General features: G+C 35.2%; 2 protein-coding genes and 1 pseudogene across 10 annotated transcripts; 2 read left to right on the top strand and 1 right to left on the bottom strand.

Annotated features, from left to right (window-relative positions):
* The first annotated feature begins 602 nt into the window (after window positions 1-602).
* LOC107888285 (short-chain dehydrogenase TIC 32, chloroplastic) lies at window positions 603-6033 on the top strand. Of its 4 annotated transcripts, none has more exons than XM_041077845.1 (9): window positions 628-1887; window positions 1993-2224; window positions 2445-2524; window positions 2906-3059; window positions 3426-3504; window positions 4052-4136; window positions 4291-4337; window positions 4468-4619; window positions 5589-6033. In XM_041077845.1, exons 1-9 carry the CDS (start codon window positions 1851-1853, stop codon window positions 5629-5631), a joined length of 909 nt encoding a protein of 302 aa, XP_040933779.1. In that variant the 5' UTR covers window positions 628-1850; the 3' UTR covers window positions 5632-6033. The 4 variants fall into 4 exon arrangements, with proteins under 4 accessions (XP_016667832.2, XP_040933779.1, XP_040933778.1 ...); XM_041077844.1 differs by having other exon boundaries at window positions 636-954; XM_016812343.2 differs by lacking the exon at window positions 4468-4619 and having other exon boundaries at window positions 603-954.
* Window positions 6034-6534: 501 nt separating this feature from the next.
* Window positions 6535-9338, top strand: LOC107888283 (cell division cycle 20.2, cofactor of APC complex-like; annotated as a pseudogene).
* Window positions 9335-16289, bottom strand: LOC107888282 (mitogen-activated protein kinase kinase kinase YODA). 6 transcript variants are annotated; one of them, XM_016812342.2, is made up of 13 exons: window positions 16176-16266; window positions 15997-16072; window positions 14316-15074; window positions 13419-14159; window positions 13058-13145; window positions 12860-12922; window positions 12390-12550; window positions 12195-12270; window positions 11941-12000; window positions 11703-11810; window positions 11341-11580; window positions 10677-10762; window positions 9335-10579 (listed from the first exon to the last, which is right to left on the bottom strand). In XM_016812342.2, the coding sequence occupies exons 3-13, from the start codon at window positions 14870-14872 to the stop codon at window positions 10069-10071; spliced, it is 2691 nt and encodes an 896-aa protein (XP_016667831.2). In that variant the 5' UTR covers window positions 14873-15074; window positions 15997-16072; window positions 16176-16266; the 3' UTR covers window positions 9335-10068. The 6 variants fall into 6 exon arrangements, 3 of the variants coding, with proteins under 3 accessions (XP_016667831.2, XP_016667830.2, XP_040933750.1); XM_016812341.2 differs by having other exon boundaries at window positions 15997-16289; XR_001681330.2 differs by having other exon boundaries at window positions 10382-10579; window positions 10677-11164; window positions 15997-16270.
* Window positions 16290-16669: the final 380 nt, after the last annotated feature.

Genomic DNA, 16669 nt, shown 5'->3' with positions numbered 1-16669 from the left:
ATGGGATGGTCTACCTAGATTTGGGTCAAATTTAAATATAATATTTATATATTTTATATTTGTTTAAATTTATTTTTACTTAATTTAAAATATAAGTTTAAAATTTTGTTAAAGCTCGCTAATATTTACAAATGATTAACCAAAATCTAAAATCACTCATATTATATTTTTAATTTTTTTTAAAAATTATGTTATTTTAATTTAACATTTTTTATTTATTGAAATTTTTTATATATTTATTTTAATATTTATATTAGACTAATATTATATATTTAGTATAATTTTATTTATTTATAAGTTATAAATTACATAATGCATATATATAAAATATTATGTACTTGAAAACAGGTTAGACCAAACTTAAACCTTAAATGTTTGAGTCTAATTTATTTTTTAAATGAATTTAAATTTTTTCTATCTAAACTGATTTTTTAAATTTAATATTTTTATTTTTTACTTTCTCAAAATTTGAGCGAGTCTTAATGCTGATAGTACGTACGTGTGAACAGGTAGACCCCCATACTCAATATTCAATTAAGGCTTCACAATGCAATGGGAAAGCTTTTATATTTTCATTAAGCTAATTTCACGATAGATAAGTACGTTCACCCCGAAACGCAGCCGTTTATGATGATTTTGCAACTATTGTTGTAGGGTCTAGATAACGTACGTCAGGTTGGCTTGGCAAAATACAGACTTCACAACTCACTGTCTTCAAGGCTGTGTGACCCTCATTCCTCGTACACATTTCCTACTTCAAATCTGTCTTTATAATCACAGTCGAAGAGTCCTTGGAGTTTGTGAATGACCCTTATTGCATACAGGTAAAGAGTCTGTTATTTACAAACATGTGGCTGTTTGGCAGAAAAGGGCCATCTGGGTTTTCGTCATCTTCCACAGCTGAGGAAGTTACACAGGGGATCGATGGCACTGGTCTCACTGCCATTGTTACAGGTTTATCGACTTTTAAAATTTCGCATGCAGTGAGGAAACTATTTTGCTATGTTCTTATTTCTCGCATGTAATGTAATTTTCTTGCAGTTTTTTTTTTTTCTCCTGATGTTTCTGTTTTGAGTCTTTGACATTTGGATGCATAATTTATGTTGATAGAGAATATGAGAAGTAGAAATTTTATGGTTTCTGTTCTGCCTAGTTTGTGTTTGTTACTTTGTTTGTATCTTTGTCTTTGGCCTCGCTCCTCACATGATTCTGGCATGAACAGTGAAACGAGATCCAGATGAGGGAAGTGATTTTTTTTTCTCAGCTGTAAACAATTCCAATACATTTCTATTTCTTTTTTAATTATTCTACTTAAGCATGTTACAGTTCAACGATGATGCGATGTCCTATAGTGTGGTCAGTAGCCATTGATAGATATTCTGGTAACCAAATTAGGGGGAATTTGCCATTCTGATATCATATGAGTTTAGCTTCCATAGCTGCCTTTAGTGTTGGGTGTACCTTGCTTCCTCTTATTGGTAAGGTTAAACAAGGAAACTATCCCTTTTCCCATTTTCATACCCTGAAACTGAGACCCTTTGCTAGTCTTTGTCATGCTAGGCCACAGGTCTCACCACCTAAGTTCACAGACTTCTTCAGACTATGGACATAAATAATGAGTCAAAGACAGTAATTCTTCCTGGTTGATCTGTTTGGTTATGTAGAAATATTGCTGTCATGGGGCAACACTTCAGTGTTTTAGGGATGTGGCTGAAGGTCTTTGGTTGCAGATTTCTCAAACTTTAGGATGAGTATAACTTATAATCTTGCATGGGGATGCAGATGTAAGCATTTATGAGACCCTTGACCTTTAGGTATGTTGATTGAAAAAAGGTATTGGTTTGTTGGCCATGTTCCATCATTTATTGCTTGGCTTTGGCTTGATAGGTACTTAATCCTAACCATGTACACGTTGCATAAGTTGTTTGGTTCAATCGTTTTCTTATGTTTCTAACAAGCATAATTTCTCTTTCATGGTGAACGTAATTATAGGAGCATCCAGTGGTATTGGCACTGAAACCGCACGTGTTCTTGCTCTGCGTGGTGTTCATGTAATTATGGGGGTCAGGAATGTGGCTGCTGGTAGAGATGTTAAAGAAGCAATTGTGAAGGAAATTCCAACAGCTAAAGTTGATACAATGGAATTAGATCTCAGTTCAATTGCATCTGTGAGGAAATTTGCAGCAGATTTCAGCTCCTCAGGTCACCCTCTGAATCTCCTTATGTAAGTAGACAATGAGAGTGGGCAGCCTTTTATATATCAATTCCCAGCCACAGTAGTGACTAAGTTTATAGTCATCTGCTTGTTAAATCTGCTATTTGTGACATCAATCTCCAACTCCCAGTCTGCTTACCGATGTATTCATGATTAAACAACTTCCTGCAATAGTCTTTTTAGGCAATCATTTAAACAAGAATATAAAACTTGTTTTCTTTGCTGTCAGCAATAATGCAGGAATTATGGCAACTCCTTTCATGCTTTCAAAGGACAATATAGAACTACAGTTTGCAACCAATCACATAGGTATGTTAGCATAAACTTGATCCCAATGGCATTCTCTTCTTGACATTTTGAAGCTTGAACATACAACTCTGTAATAGAAATGGATAATCTTTTCCAGTGTTTACTTTATGGAAGCAGCCCATTTTCATAGTGATGGTGAATTTAGAACATCTAGGTATAAAAATACATCTAGGTATAAAAATAGTTTTTTCCATCTCGTTTTCCTCTCTCTGAACTCTAAATCTAAACATAGCTTGTTTTGCAACCTCTACAATTATTGTTCATGTTTTCTGTTGCATAGAGTTTAGTTATGGATAATTGCTTCAGGAAAGGGGAGGAAAGAAACAGAAAACTAGGCCATTGTTAAAGCTTTGTTGTATAACTTTTTTTGAACAAAAACAGGTCATTTTCTTTTGACAAATCTCTTGCTGGACACTATGAAGAAAGCTGCACGGACAAGCAAAAGAGAGGGAAGAATTATAAATGTCTCATCAGAAGCTCACCGTTACACTTATAAGGAAGGAATTCATTTTGACAAGATTAATGATCAATCGGGGTAACACCATACACCCTCTCTAAAATGCATTCAGTTATGCCCTTATTATCTAATTAGAGATTCTGAGGAAAAGCAAATTTCAATGTCTTCTTGGGAAAATTACATGTTTGTTCCGGAAGAAGAAATTGACTATTATCTCTTAAACTTTGACATGATGACTTTTCCTTAGTTAACATATGTGTAATGGTTCTTATAATGATATTCTACTATCAATGTCATTTAGCATTACTTGTTTGATATTAAAACGGAAGTGAAATGTGTTTATGCTTATTCTAAGATACAGCTATCGGATAACTTCCATTAAGCAGAATAAAATTATCTTTTGTCATTGCTTTTTTTTTTTTTTTTAAATTTGGTAATGTACAGGTACAGCAATTTTGCTGCATATGGCCAATCAAAACTTGCAAATGTTCTGCATGCTAATGAACTAGCTAAACGCCTAAAGGTATGTGATCTTTTCTATGGCATCGAAGATTTTGATCAGTAGTAAAGTTTCTGGTGTCTGAGGTCTTTTTGGTACATTTGAATTAGTTTAAGGTGGAGGAAGCTGAACTTGGTCCTTGGCTGTCTATTAGAGGAGCCTTACAATTTTGTACACAACATGAAAGTATGGCATAAACATGAATGTTTTATAAACTCGAGCTATGTAATAAATACGACATGCACTTTTATATATGTATCGTTTTAATAATCCCTGTTATGTTTATGTTTACACAGTTGGCACAATTTTATTTTATTTTTAAATATGGGACACAACACCCATACAAGGATTGCCATATCTAAAACTAAATCTCAGTTGTTGCCATTTTCTGTTTCATTCTTCAGCTTGCCTCCACTTGTCTGTATATATTTTGTGTAGCTGAAGTTCCTTTTGAAACAGATCAAACATTTTATTCAGATGTTTTTCTTGATGCTCAGTAGTCAATATGATTTTTATAATTTGTCTTACAAAGCACACTTTGCATAATGATGTTCTCTAATTGATTGAACAGGAAGATGGAGTGGATATAACTGCAAATTCACTTCACCCAGGAGCAATCGTCACCAATCTATTCCGTCATATGGGTCCTATTAGTGGTAACATTTTAGTGTTTGATTTTATGACTAAAATTCCTTACTTATAATTGTACATTTGCTACCTACAAAGAAAAGGAACTCTCTACGTTATTAACATCGCTGCATTATAAGCAGCATGCATCTCATTCTCACATTTGTTTCGGTCTTGATGCAGGTCTTGTTAATATCTTTGGTAAGATTGCACTAAAAAATGTTCAGCAGGTAATCTCCTTTTGCATAGCATTACCAATGATCATGCACTGGCAACTAATCGTAGCATATAGCCTTCGATCTATCATTCTTACTATGTACTTTAAAAATATTTGGTAATCTTTCTTGCTGGAAATTGGAGGGTTTGGGTTTAAGCTCAAGGACCTCGTGCTATTTGAATAGAAAGATCGAAAACAAGACTCGGTTGGTTCATGCAACCATCCATAACAGGTGGTATTCTGCTGGTTTGGGGTTCGAATCCCAATATCTGCAAGTTCCGCCCCTATCACTGAGGTGAGGCTCATACATTTTATAGTAACTAGTATGATTCCACCCATGCTCAGGTTAATTATTTAATTATTTAATAAATTATAGAGTAAAAATTTAAAGGTTATATTATGCTCAAAGTTATTGCATGCTTTGGATATTTGGAATTTCATTTTTATACTTTTATTTTCAGGACTATTTATTTTTCGAATTTAAAAGTTTGGGTCTATTTGTTAACATTGTTAAAATTCTTCTATTAAAATTGCTGGTTTGAAATTTTGAAATAAAAAAATTTCGGTATCCATATAACACTGTAATGGACTTGAATTTACTAGAGAATTTTAATATTGTTAGCAATTCTTAGAAAATTCACATAAGCTTTTTAATCAAAATAAAATGTTTAGACTAATTAATAACATTTTAAAAGTTGAGGTACAAAATTATGTCAGAACTAAAGTATAGAGATTAAATCTCAAATTTGAGTGAAATATTGAAATCAAAATTGAAATTTAATGATTCTTATATAATCTCAGAGGATTAGAATTGAAATTTAGCAATTATCTTTTTCATGTAAAAAACAATGGACAAGTGTCGAAAGGACTTTGGGCCTTCCTTTTTATAAATACTAGTAATGCTTATTTTCATACTTATAGCATGCTATGCATCATTTGGGGCTGTGGCTAACTGGGGCGCCGGAAAAAAAACATTTTTGACTATAAAATTGTAATTTAGTAAATGTTTAAATTATATTTTCACCTCATAAATTAATAAAATTTTAATTTAACCCTTTAAAAAAATTATATTTAAAAAATTTATAAAGATATAAACTAATATAACAATAAAATTACATTTTAACTTTTATAAAAATATATAAATTTAAAATCTTTTCTAGCTTTGCCTTTGTGTATCATGTTGTTTGTAAAATTGCTGCAATTGTTGGGGAGTCCACTGAAATATTTTTTTGAAATGCAATAATATACTGTTATCTGGTTACAGGGAGCTGCTACAACATGCTATGTGGCATTGCATCCACAAGTAAAGGGTAGAAGTGGTGAATACTTCAAGGACAGTAATATTGGCCAAGCAAGTGCACATGGAAGGAATGTTGAGTTGGTCAAGAAACTCTGGGATTTCAGCATGAAGATGGTTAAATAAGAAAAGTATATAGCAAGTGGCAATCGCATATGAACCAAAATTATGTATTAGAATTGTAGGACCAATACAGTCAGTTAGAAAAAGAAGCCACAATCTTAAGAGGTGGAGTTGGAGTGAAAGTAGAGCTCCTTTATTTTGAACTTATAATTAAAAGGATAATTCTATTATATAGCTCAAGGTTATTTTTTAGGATAAGATTTGTTATTTGATATGTCAAGTATTAAATTGGAGAGTTTGTCCTCGAATTAGACTCTTCATTTGAAAATATATATATCTTTGTCTCAAACATTTCATTCCCCTTATCCCTATCATTATTTGGTTTCATTGCCGCGAAATGAAAGATGGTGGTAACCACTCGTAGCACTTCCAACTTACAAATCAAAGACCAAGACGTACATCCCTCATCCATTGACCTAGATAGTTGATCCCATTACCACTCACCAATCGTCATAGCTCTTAAAAAAGAACCTAATATTAAAAAACATATTATATTTAACATATAATTATATCAAAATATAATTTAATTTAATTTAATAATAATTAAAACAATGTATAATTAACTATATTTTTTATTATTTTTTAATTTAAAATAATTTAATACAAATATTGAAGATAAAAAAAATAAGTAGAATAATAATTAATTAATAATGGTAAAATTGTCCCTTAAAATTCATTTAATAAATAAAACTTTAGTGTAATTCTTCATCAAAATCTTTGGAAATAAACAGGTATTTTTCAACAAACTGAATTTCAGGTTTAAATACTTTACCATAAAATGAAGCCCAATTAGCAAGCCGACGGCAGTGGAACATAAAACGAGATTGAGTGAATCATAAGGGTTCTTTGCGGAAAAAGTAGCCGTTGTCGCTTTTCATAAACTCTAGAGTCTAGATAGATATATTCCTTAAACAAAGATTAAAAGTAATCTAAACTCCAAAAGGCGAATACATCTGCTTATATTTGTTTGACACTATGGATGCAGGATCTTTGAATCCTTTTTCAAAATTGAGGGGACGATCCAGATGCCCACTTCAGGAACAGATTCTCCAGAGAATAAATTCTAAAGAAAATGTAAGTATCCCAACTTAATATTTTTTTTATTTAATTATTGCAAAACAGGGTTTTCTTGCCCTTGATTTACTTGGGTTTTCAATTTCACAAAGGGATACGAGTAAATTTTGGTCTTGAATGATTTTAGGAAACACGTTTGTTTAAATTAAGACTTCAATTTTACAGCTTGATAAATTAGACTTTGTGATGACATGCAATTTGAATGCTTTCTTGTCCTTGATTTATATGGTTTTCCAATCACACAAAGGAATATAAGTAAATAGTAATGAAACCTTGGGTCTTAAATTTTGATTCTAGGAAACAGATTTGTTTAAAAAGGACTTCAATTTTACAGCATGATAAATTAGATTTTCTGATAACCTTCAGATGAATGCTTTCTTGTCCTATATAAACTTTATTTATATGGTTTTCCAATTTCACAATGGAATATACGTGGAAACCTTGGTCTTAAAATTTTATTTTAGGAAACTGATTTGCTTAAAATTATTTCTTGATAAATTACACTTTGTAATGACATTCAAATTGAATGTTTTCTTTGTACTGGCAGCTGGATAGATTCATACCAAATCGTTCAGCAATGGACTATGATTATGCACATTACATGTTGACCAAAGGGAGGAAGATCAAAGAGAACCAGACAGTTTTCCCACCAGCCAGGGACGCCTATAGGATGCAGCTAGCTGAGGCCTTGAACATGAATAGGACTCGAATCTTGGCTTTCAAGAACAAGCCACCAACACCTGTCGAATTCTTCCCTTCCGACCACACAACTTCTTCTGTTCACCTAGCGAAACCTTCGAAGCCCCGAAGACACATTCCCCAGTAAGCAGAACATACATATGCAATTTAACTAGTTTGGACTTTGGACATCAGGTTTTGGTTCCACAGACGCTAATGCATTGTGATCATCATTTGGTTCTTCAGAGCTCTGAGAGGACATTGGATGCTTCTGACCTTATGGATGACTTTTACTTGAATTTATTGGACTGGGGCAGCAGCAATGTTCTTGCAATAGCACTTGGAAACACTGTTTATTTGTGGGATGCTTCAGATAGTTCTACCTCAGAACTTGTTACCATTGATGATGACAATGGCCCGGTAACAAGTGTGAGTTGGGCTCCTGATGGTCAGCATATTGCCATAGGCTTGAACAATTCTGAAGTACAATCATGGGATTCTGCTTCAAACCGGCAGGTTTGTATAATCTCTAAATATTAGCAGTTTCTTTTTGTTTCCCAGTTCTGTCATTTATTCCAACACAATCCTTTACTTTCTAATGCTTGCAGTTGCGCACTCTGAGAGGTTGTCACCGATCGAGAGTGGGTTCAATGGCATGGAACAGTCACGTTCTTACAACTGGAGGAATGGATGGTATGATAGTTAACAATGATGTAAGGATTAGATCCCATGTTTGTAAAACCTACAGAGGACATCGGCAAGAAGTTTGTGGGCTGAAATGGTCAGCTTCTGGACAACAACTGGCCAGTGGAGGCAATGATAATCTTGTTCACGTATGGGATATGTCCAAGGCATCTTCAAATTCACCAACGCAATGGATACACAGGCTGGAGGATCATACTTCTGCTGTTAAAGCCCTTGCCTGGTGCCCTTTTCAGAGCAATTTGCTGGCCTCTGGTGGAGGTGGAGGTGATCGAACCATAAAATTTTGGAACATACATACAGGTGCATGCCTGAATTCAGTGGATACTGGCTCTCAAGTTTGTGCTTTGCTGTGGAACAAGAATGAGAGGGAGCTTCTGAGCTCTCATGGATTTACTCAGAATCAGTTAATTCTTTGGAAATACCCATCAATGGTGAAGATGGCGGAGATAATGGGTCATACATCTAGAGTTCTTCACATGGCTCAAAGCCCGGATGGTTGCACAGTGGCTTCAGCTGCAGGGGATGAGACACTAAGATTCTGGAATGTTTTTGGGGTCCCAGAAGTGGCTAAACCTGCTCCAAAAGTACACCAAGAGCCATTTTCTCACTTGAACCGCATCCGTTGATAGAGAAAAAGACTAGGAGGTGAACTCTTATCAGTTGGTCCAGTGGTAGTTCCTTCAAAACAATAAATCAAATTATCTTAAGGGTAGCCTAGTGTTCAATTGTCCATTCCAATTGAGAAAACCATAATGATTATACACTTTAGTGCTCAAATGTTCATGATTTGTTTTCGGCAGGTGATGAGGGGGGATATCAGTTACTATCGTCAGAGATTCACTACATCCAAACTGTCGAGGAACATGGTTGGTTTTTTTTCTTGGTCTGTCCGTGGAAAGCCGAACCACCTAAACTGTTGTTAGCCTTTTCTTTGAACTATTTAATTTGAAAATCTTTAAAATTGTCAGCTGCTAAAATGATTTGGCTTTACTTTGGTTCTTATGGAAGTTTGACTTGTCAAATACATTTTGAGGTGTTTAGAACATAAACTTCAATTACTCCACTCTGCCATTGAGACAGTGGATCTGAAATTGTATGATCCATCTGATAATAAAACTAAAATGCAAATTCACTTCACGGTTGAATTTTGGATGCTTAAAGCAATTTGGTGTTAAATCTCTTTCAGTAGTGCAGGGTCTCTCTCCTCAAAGTATAATGTACAGATGCAAGCTTTAAATGCAACAAGATCGTGAAGCTACCAAAACCTGTAAAATAACCACCAAGGGTCGTAAAGTGCATGAACCACGGAATTAGATTTCTTCAATCTACTGGTACTGTACGTACAATGAATCATGTCGAGCACTAGAGCATTAGAATTAGTTCAGATCCTTTTACTGATCACAAAACTCGGAATTCCGATTTGGTTCCTAAAAACATCTGTACAACTGTGTCTACCGAAAGCCGATGATCTTCCCCTTGATTTGCAGCCAAGACATTTTTGCCAACTAACTTCAAACCACTGCAGTTCAGTCAAGCATTAGTTGATTTACACAGTCAACCCTGTACAAGATTCATGCCGTACGGCAGCAACATTCTTATTTTCCGGGAATATTTTCACCTGAATAAATGGTCTATTGAACATCTAACTGGAATCAATAAATGATCTATTGAACGCCTAAACCCCGATCCTTGGCAAATGACCTACCTGCCACCTCACTTCCTTGCTCTCCAACCTTATTCCTCGAATTTCTGTTCAGGTTCCATATTTGACCCATATGCTGCCTTAGAAGAAGTTAAAAGTGATGAATACAAATTGATCCCGTAAGACCCAAAAGACATTCTGATCGGTGAATCTTCAAAGCTGAGTTTAGATAATAACACTCCGGTAAGGTAAAGGAGAGCTGGGACTTAGATCCAGGGATGGGCTCATTGCTGCGTGATCCTTCAGAAGCTGTCGAGAAACACGATCAGCTAATACAGACTGTCCATCATACGATTCCCCATGGACTGATCTTCCAGTTCCTAAAATGTCATTTTCTGATGGCACCAGTTCAGAAAAGATGTGAGAACTTGCTTGCAAGCCTCGAAAAATGTCAGGATTATTATCATGACAGGAAGAGCCACTGACATAAAGACCATTTGAGGGCTTTGGCATGCTACCAAGAACCTCCTGAAAGTAAGGCGATTGTTTCAGATAACCATAAGGTATAGCACCACTGCCACCTGTCAAGGGTGTAGACGAGCCTGAAGTGGTCCGGGGGCTAGATATGGGAGAAGGAGACATTCTTCCGTTTAGTTGTTGCGGTGACCTTGAATGCAGAAGAGGGCTTCCTATGGGTGAAACAGGGCAAGATACATTCCTTGGAATATTGATATCACTGCATAATAAGGAATTGAAATGAGACTTAACAACCATCATTTTTATCATCTATATTCGAGTTTGTGTATGTAAGAGTAAGAGAAAGAGAGAGAGACCTAGCATGCAGTTTCGGAACTCTAGATGAATGAACAGCAAGTTGCTCTGACTCCAGGGAGGAATAATTCCTGGTTTGTCCAATGCCCTGATGGCAAAACATGAGAGAATATTCCAATGAGATTTAAGGTCTGAAATACCAAAATTCCAAGGGGAGTATGGAGGAGACCAATTAGGCATATCCACACATTTCTGCGTTACATGGTGCTTCATTCACAGTCCTTATTACACACCGTAACCTACACAAGGCAAGACCTCTACCCGCCACAATAAAAAAAACAAGAAAAAAGTGCAGCGAGAATGTCAACTTAAGGAATATGATGCCTCTTGCACGGTTTGTAATCCCAAAATCAATATCATATCATACCTTCAGTTGTTGTCCAGCTAACCATGGAGATTTTCAATATGAAGTGATGGAAACTTGAAAAGTTATTGTGCGCTCAGAATATATCATTCAAGGTCCAATGTACTACTGCAAATCATTTTAGGTCTGGAAATTACAGCAATGACTGTCACCCGTTTTACATTTATACAGAAATTTATTTCAATTATAAAAAATATATTTCATCCCTTGAATGAACTGTTGAAGGAAATGAATGCAACCATATAATGCATGCTCAAAACCTAATAATGGATTAGATAAAATAATATGAAAAAGAAAAATACCAGAGTTTTCACCCCACTTGTCACGCCAGGGGTAGGATCTGGAGGCTCAGCATCTGGAATAGGCCTTTCCAAAGGTGCAGCATATTTTACAAATGGGTGGCCTAAAAGCTGAACTGCAGTAGGACGATGTTGTGGGTTGCGTTGCAAACACTGGCGCACAAAATCTTTTCCTTCATCTGAGAGGTAATCTGGAATGGGTGGAAGTTCCTTGCTATTTCCAATCTTGAACATAGCCGCAACCTGACATACAAATATCACACAATAAATAGAAATAAAAGATACAAAAAAAAGTTGCTATTATTAAAGGCAAATTAAACAGCTTTGAAATTAAAATCTCCCATCTTTCTATTCTTATAACAGACCCCTTCATATTGACTCCAAGGAGGTTTCGTTGTAGCCATTTCCAAAACAGTGCATCCAAGACTCCATATATCCACAGCAAGGTTGCAACCGCTAGGGTTTCTTATAATCTGGGAAAATAATAGAAAGAAAACTTCAGAACTGGAGAAAGCTCAAACCACATAAACCATGTCAGTTTCCCCTTTGCAATGGATTAGAAAGAACTTGAAATAAACCCAGTGAGAAAAAAAAATGTCTAACCTCAGGTGCCAGCCAGTAAGGGCTTCCTTTAAATGAAAGTGGACATGACTGTCCTGCAATCTGCAAAGCATGCCTTATAAGTTGGAAATAACCTCACAGAAAAGATCTAATCAGGAAATAGGAATGTAGAATTAAATAAGTCATAATTTGATCTTCAAGCTTGGGCTACTACAATTTTTTTTAGCCAAAGAGCTGGCTACATTTTAATCTGATTAAGTTCATTTCTAACAGAAAGTGATTAATCCTAGACTTACATGCTTTGCCATCCCAAAATCTGCCAACTTAACTCGACCATTTGGGTCTACCAGTATGTTTGCTCCTTTAATATCCCTGTACAAGAAATATAAGATAGTAAGATGAACAATATTTTCCTTGATGCATATTTTAGTAGAGATGCCATGAAGTTATAGTTCTAACATATTGAACAAGGAATAGATAACCTGACTCACCTATGGACGGTAGACTTAGAATGTAGGTAGGCAAGCCCAGATAAGATCTGTTGAGTATAACTGCGAATTGCTAGTTCACCAAGCTGCCCATACTCCTGGAGGATTTTATAAATAGACCCACCAGATACATACTCGAGGTATATGTAAAGCCTGTCATCAACCTGTTCAGGAATTTATTCATAGTTCTGTAAGAGAAGCATAACAGTAATTTGCCCCTATTTATTTTTTCTAAGAAATTGCTTAACAACTAATAGTGTTTCGTGGTTAGTAAGTTAAGTGAGCATAAAAATAATTCCCAAAAGTTTCATAACATCATATGGTTCACTATTTCTTCATATATAAAAGAATAACTCTTTTGGACAAAATCCATTAGTCAATGCAACTTCCCAATATCTCAATAACAACTTTCAGTAACCATAATAGACAAGATGTTAAGGCCAATAAAACAAATTGTCGAACATAGGACGCACCTTTTCAGAGCCGTAGTATTGCACAATATTTGGATGCCATAAACGGCTCAACAGAGCAATTTCCTGTCAGAGAAATAAGAATATGCATTTCCTTCAAAGCCATATAACCAAGTTTAAGAATAACAAGGAAACAATTATTTCCTTTCGCTTCATCTGGACAGTTGAAAACATATTTAAACTGGCAGAAAATTGGTTTACCTGCATCAACTGCTTAGTACTTTCTTTTGACTTGGCATCATCAGAAAATAACGTAACCTCTTTCATCGCACACATTTCACCACTCTCACTGACATACAATGAAAATGAAATCAGATGTAGGCATAGTAACAAATGGCAATCATTGGCAAATATTTCAAAAGAGCAGACATGCAGAAATCTTAGATGCCCACTGGATTATATCATGTAAGATATTTCAAATACATGTAATTGATAAAATATTATAAACAAAGAAACATCAGTCTCTATTACTCAGCTAAGGATGATACGACATAAACCATTGGGCAATAGATGTCATTTTTAAGATGGGAAATTAAACAACTATTCCTTTGGACGATTATACCTGTTAAAACCAACATAAACATGACCAAATGTGCCTCTACCCAGAAGCTTCCCTTTTTTCCACTGCGACCCAGTGTTTACAGGATTCTCTGCCCCTCCTGGACTTCGTGGCACAGAGGGAGATGTTGCTGCTGAATTTGAATGGGAGAAAGGAGAAGAAATGGAAGTTGTTACAGGAGGAAGGGGCAATCTGTGGCTTTGTTGTTTTCCATCATCATGCCAACTAGTATGTGTTTCAGTAGCTGTTCCTGCTGATCTAGGATGAATAGGGGTGACAGCACCACTATGAATTCTCGAACTGGGACCAGCACTGGTCATCCTAGGACTAGGTATTGGAGAATATTCAGGGCTGCCCCTACTTGGTTGCCAGAATAGCTGTCCTGACATATCTCCACCCATTGAATTATGCCCAGAATTCTGACCTGACCCAGGACTGGAGCAGTGGCCAGATCCAAGCAAAGTAACATCAGCATAAGTCTTTCCAGCCCAGAAAGGGGAGTTCATTATTTGCTCTGAGCCAAAAGCTCTCAATGGGCTTCTAGATGGACTTGACATGGAGCTGTCAGGAGCACTGCTGAAAGCACCATTATGTGGGATCTGAAGATTTGGCATATGATTGCTTAAAGGTCTTCTTTTAGGTGTTTTTGGAGAGATACTACAACCGAATGAAATGTTAGTCTGTTTTTTTGCCTCTCTTGAGTTACTTTGGCTGACTGCAGAAGATTGATCCTTGAGCAACAAGCTTCAGCAAGAAAATAAGTAAAATTTTGTCAAGGATAAGATTTTTAGCAAATGGATAAGAGAAGAAAACCAGAAGTAAAACATAAAATAATACAATACCATGCTTGGGCAATAAGAAATCCTCATTCTAGCACTAACAAGACACATATAGGCTTACCTGGAAGGGCTGTTTGCCGCAATTCTAGTCCCATTGTCATAATCAGTTGCTTGCAGACTACGATGATGTGAGTCGGTGGGATCATCACTTTCAGCTGAGCTCTCACTGAAAACTGAAGCAGTAACGCAATCTCCATCTGTATCATTAGGATTTAGCCTATGACGTATGCATGCAGGTCTTGGGAGAGGCAGAAATAATGATGACTTGTAGCCTTTTCCTGGCCTTGATTTTGATGATATGCCAATTCCAGAGTCTGTGCGACCCACTATTGCAGGATGCAGATCAGGAAGTGGCAGTGGCTGAGCATGAGGCCTTTGGACAAAACTTTGACACCTAGATACCTGTTTAGAAGGTGAAGGAGACCTAGATTCTGGTCGGGATTGAGATCCCTTTTCTGAAATTGTGTCATTGCCATGTCTACGAGATACTCCTGACCTACTGTTTGGTTTACCTTCTGAAGGAATCTTAAATTTCCGGTGTAAGGTATCAATGAAACTTTCCTTGTTTGTTTTCTTCTTCACTTCTTTGGATGATGACTTTCCCCACCAAGAAGGCATGTTTCAATTTTTTTTGATATGAGATACCACTTGGCAAGTGTTCCTAAAGCAAATCCATTTCCAAATACTGAAACCGTAGAGCTCAACAACAATAAAGGATTCGGTTCTTTAATACAATCAATTCACAATAGTGAAGCTTTGAAGAATTCTGGATTGTGAGCTGGAATCCTATGAGCCTCACAACCAGCACCATAACTGGAATCTGCAGACAAAAAGGAAAATAGAAGTGCAGAGGAAAGACTAAATGCTTAGTTTTTGTCAAAACCTTTGCATAAATACTCAACAACCATCACAATATCACAGTCATAGTCCATACCACACACGAATTACCTACTTTGAGTACTTAGACAGAAAAATCAGTTAGTGCATCTTAGACAGAAAAATCAGTTAGTGCATCTTTGTCTATCTTCTACAACAACAAATTTCATCGGATAGATAGAAACAACAATCTTTAGAAAGCATGCCTCAAAGAAACCACGGTATCTCATTTTCTTTATTAAAGGAATAGACTACATGGTATGCATGCCACTAAAAGATTCAGAACAGATGTTATCATAAATCTGAAAAAAAAGTTCTCTTAAACCTCACTCTCTACTGCCTTCAGCCTTTGGTGTTCCTCAGATAACTACTTTAGGTCCCAAAACAACCAGGTTCAGACTATTGCACTTTTACTTCTTCGAAAACACAACAGGACAACATTTTGATTTCACCAATGTAAATAAAAGAGAAACAATAAAAAGTAATCACATCTTTTTTCTATAACAATAAACAAACTCAAATTCAATCCCTATCTAAAACAAACATCTCCCAAAATCCATATTACAACCCAAAAACACAATATTGTGAATCTCAAACTTTTTTTTTTTTTTTGCTGTTGAGACCGTGATTTAATACTCTAACTTTTTCTTTTTCCTCTCCAATTTTCTCCGAAACCAAACAAAAAATTACGATCTGAAAACTTCTCGAAACCGTAAGTTCCAACCAACAGATCTACATACGAACTCCAAAAACATATCAGAAATTTAAAAAAAAAACACTCCAATGAACACCAAAATTAACAAAAATAATAGCTAACATATATTGCTAAACACCAAATAAAACAAAACAAAGAAAAAGGAACTTACTTCACATGCTTGGAGCTACGAATCTGAGCTCCATCCCACTGATAAATTTGCGAAATTTTGGTTTTATCATCGCAAGCTAAGAAGCAAAAAGCATAACAGAATATTTAAAATAAACCCTAGAAATCTAAATTGAAACAGATGAAAATTTCAAAACTTTGAACTTAAGTTTTTAGCTTTACAGAAATTGTGAGTCAGTTACTAGATCGCGTAGAGAGAGATTGACAGAAAGGGAGAGAGAGAGGATGTCTGAGCTAAGAAATGGAGTTGTCTGAACGTTGATTTTAGAATATTATAAATAAATAAATTTTATTAATCATAAATAAATAATAATAATTAAGTAAGAATAGCTGCAGCAGTAAGTTTCCACGTACACTTATTTTTTTTTAAAATTTTCTTCTTTGTACGATTGTTTAAACTCACGAGAATAACAATATTTCTTTTTCTCAAAAAAAATCTATTTTTTAACTTTAAAAAGCAATATATTTTCAATTAGTTTTAAATTTATTTAAAATATTTTACTCTATAACTTAACTTCTATGGCCCTGTTATAAAAATTTGTATTGAAGTTTAATTTACATTAAAAATAAAAATGGATTTTAAAATTATAAGAATTGAACAATTAATATATTTCTTAATTTAATTATTTACGAAATATATATTTATTTTTTAAAAA

This window comes from Gossypium hirsutum, chromosome A09 (assembly GCF_007990345.1).
Source record: "Gossypium hirsutum isolate 1008001.06 chromosome A09, Gossypium_hirsutum_v2.1, whole genome shotgun sequence".
In the NCBI taxonomy this organism is placed as follows: Eukaryota; Viridiplantae; Streptophyta; class Magnoliopsida; order Malvales; family Malvaceae; genus Gossypium; species Gossypium hirsutum.
The sequence above is the reverse complement of the archived record's forward strand: the minus strand, read 5'-3'. Positions and strand labels throughout refer to the sequence as shown.

Coding starts and splice junctions, on each gene's coding strand:
- LOC107888285 (XM_041077844.1), top strand. CDS start 849: ATGTGGCTGTTTGGCAGAAAAGGGCCATCTGGGTTTTCGTCATCTTCC. Junction 2,225..2,444: donor CACCCTCTGAATCTCCTTAT/GTAAGTAGACAA, acceptor CTTTGCTGTCAG/CAATAATGCAGGAATTATGG. Junction 4,338..4,467: donor CACTAAAAAATGTTCAGCAG/GTAATCTCCTTT, acceptor TGGAAATTGGAG/GGTTTGGGTTTAAGCTCAAG.
- LOC107888282 (XM_016812341.2), bottom strand. CDS start 14,872: ATGCCTTCTTGGTGGGGAAAGTCATCATCCAAAGAAGTGAAGAAGAAA. Junction 12,271..12,389: donor TCTAAGTCTACCGTCCATAG/GTGAGTCAGGTT, acceptor TTTCTTGTACAG/GGATATTAAAGGAGCAAACA. Junction 10,763..11,340: donor CAAGTGGGGTGAAAACTCTG/GTATTTTTCTTT, acceptor TTTTGCCATCAG/GGCATTGGACAAACCAGGAA.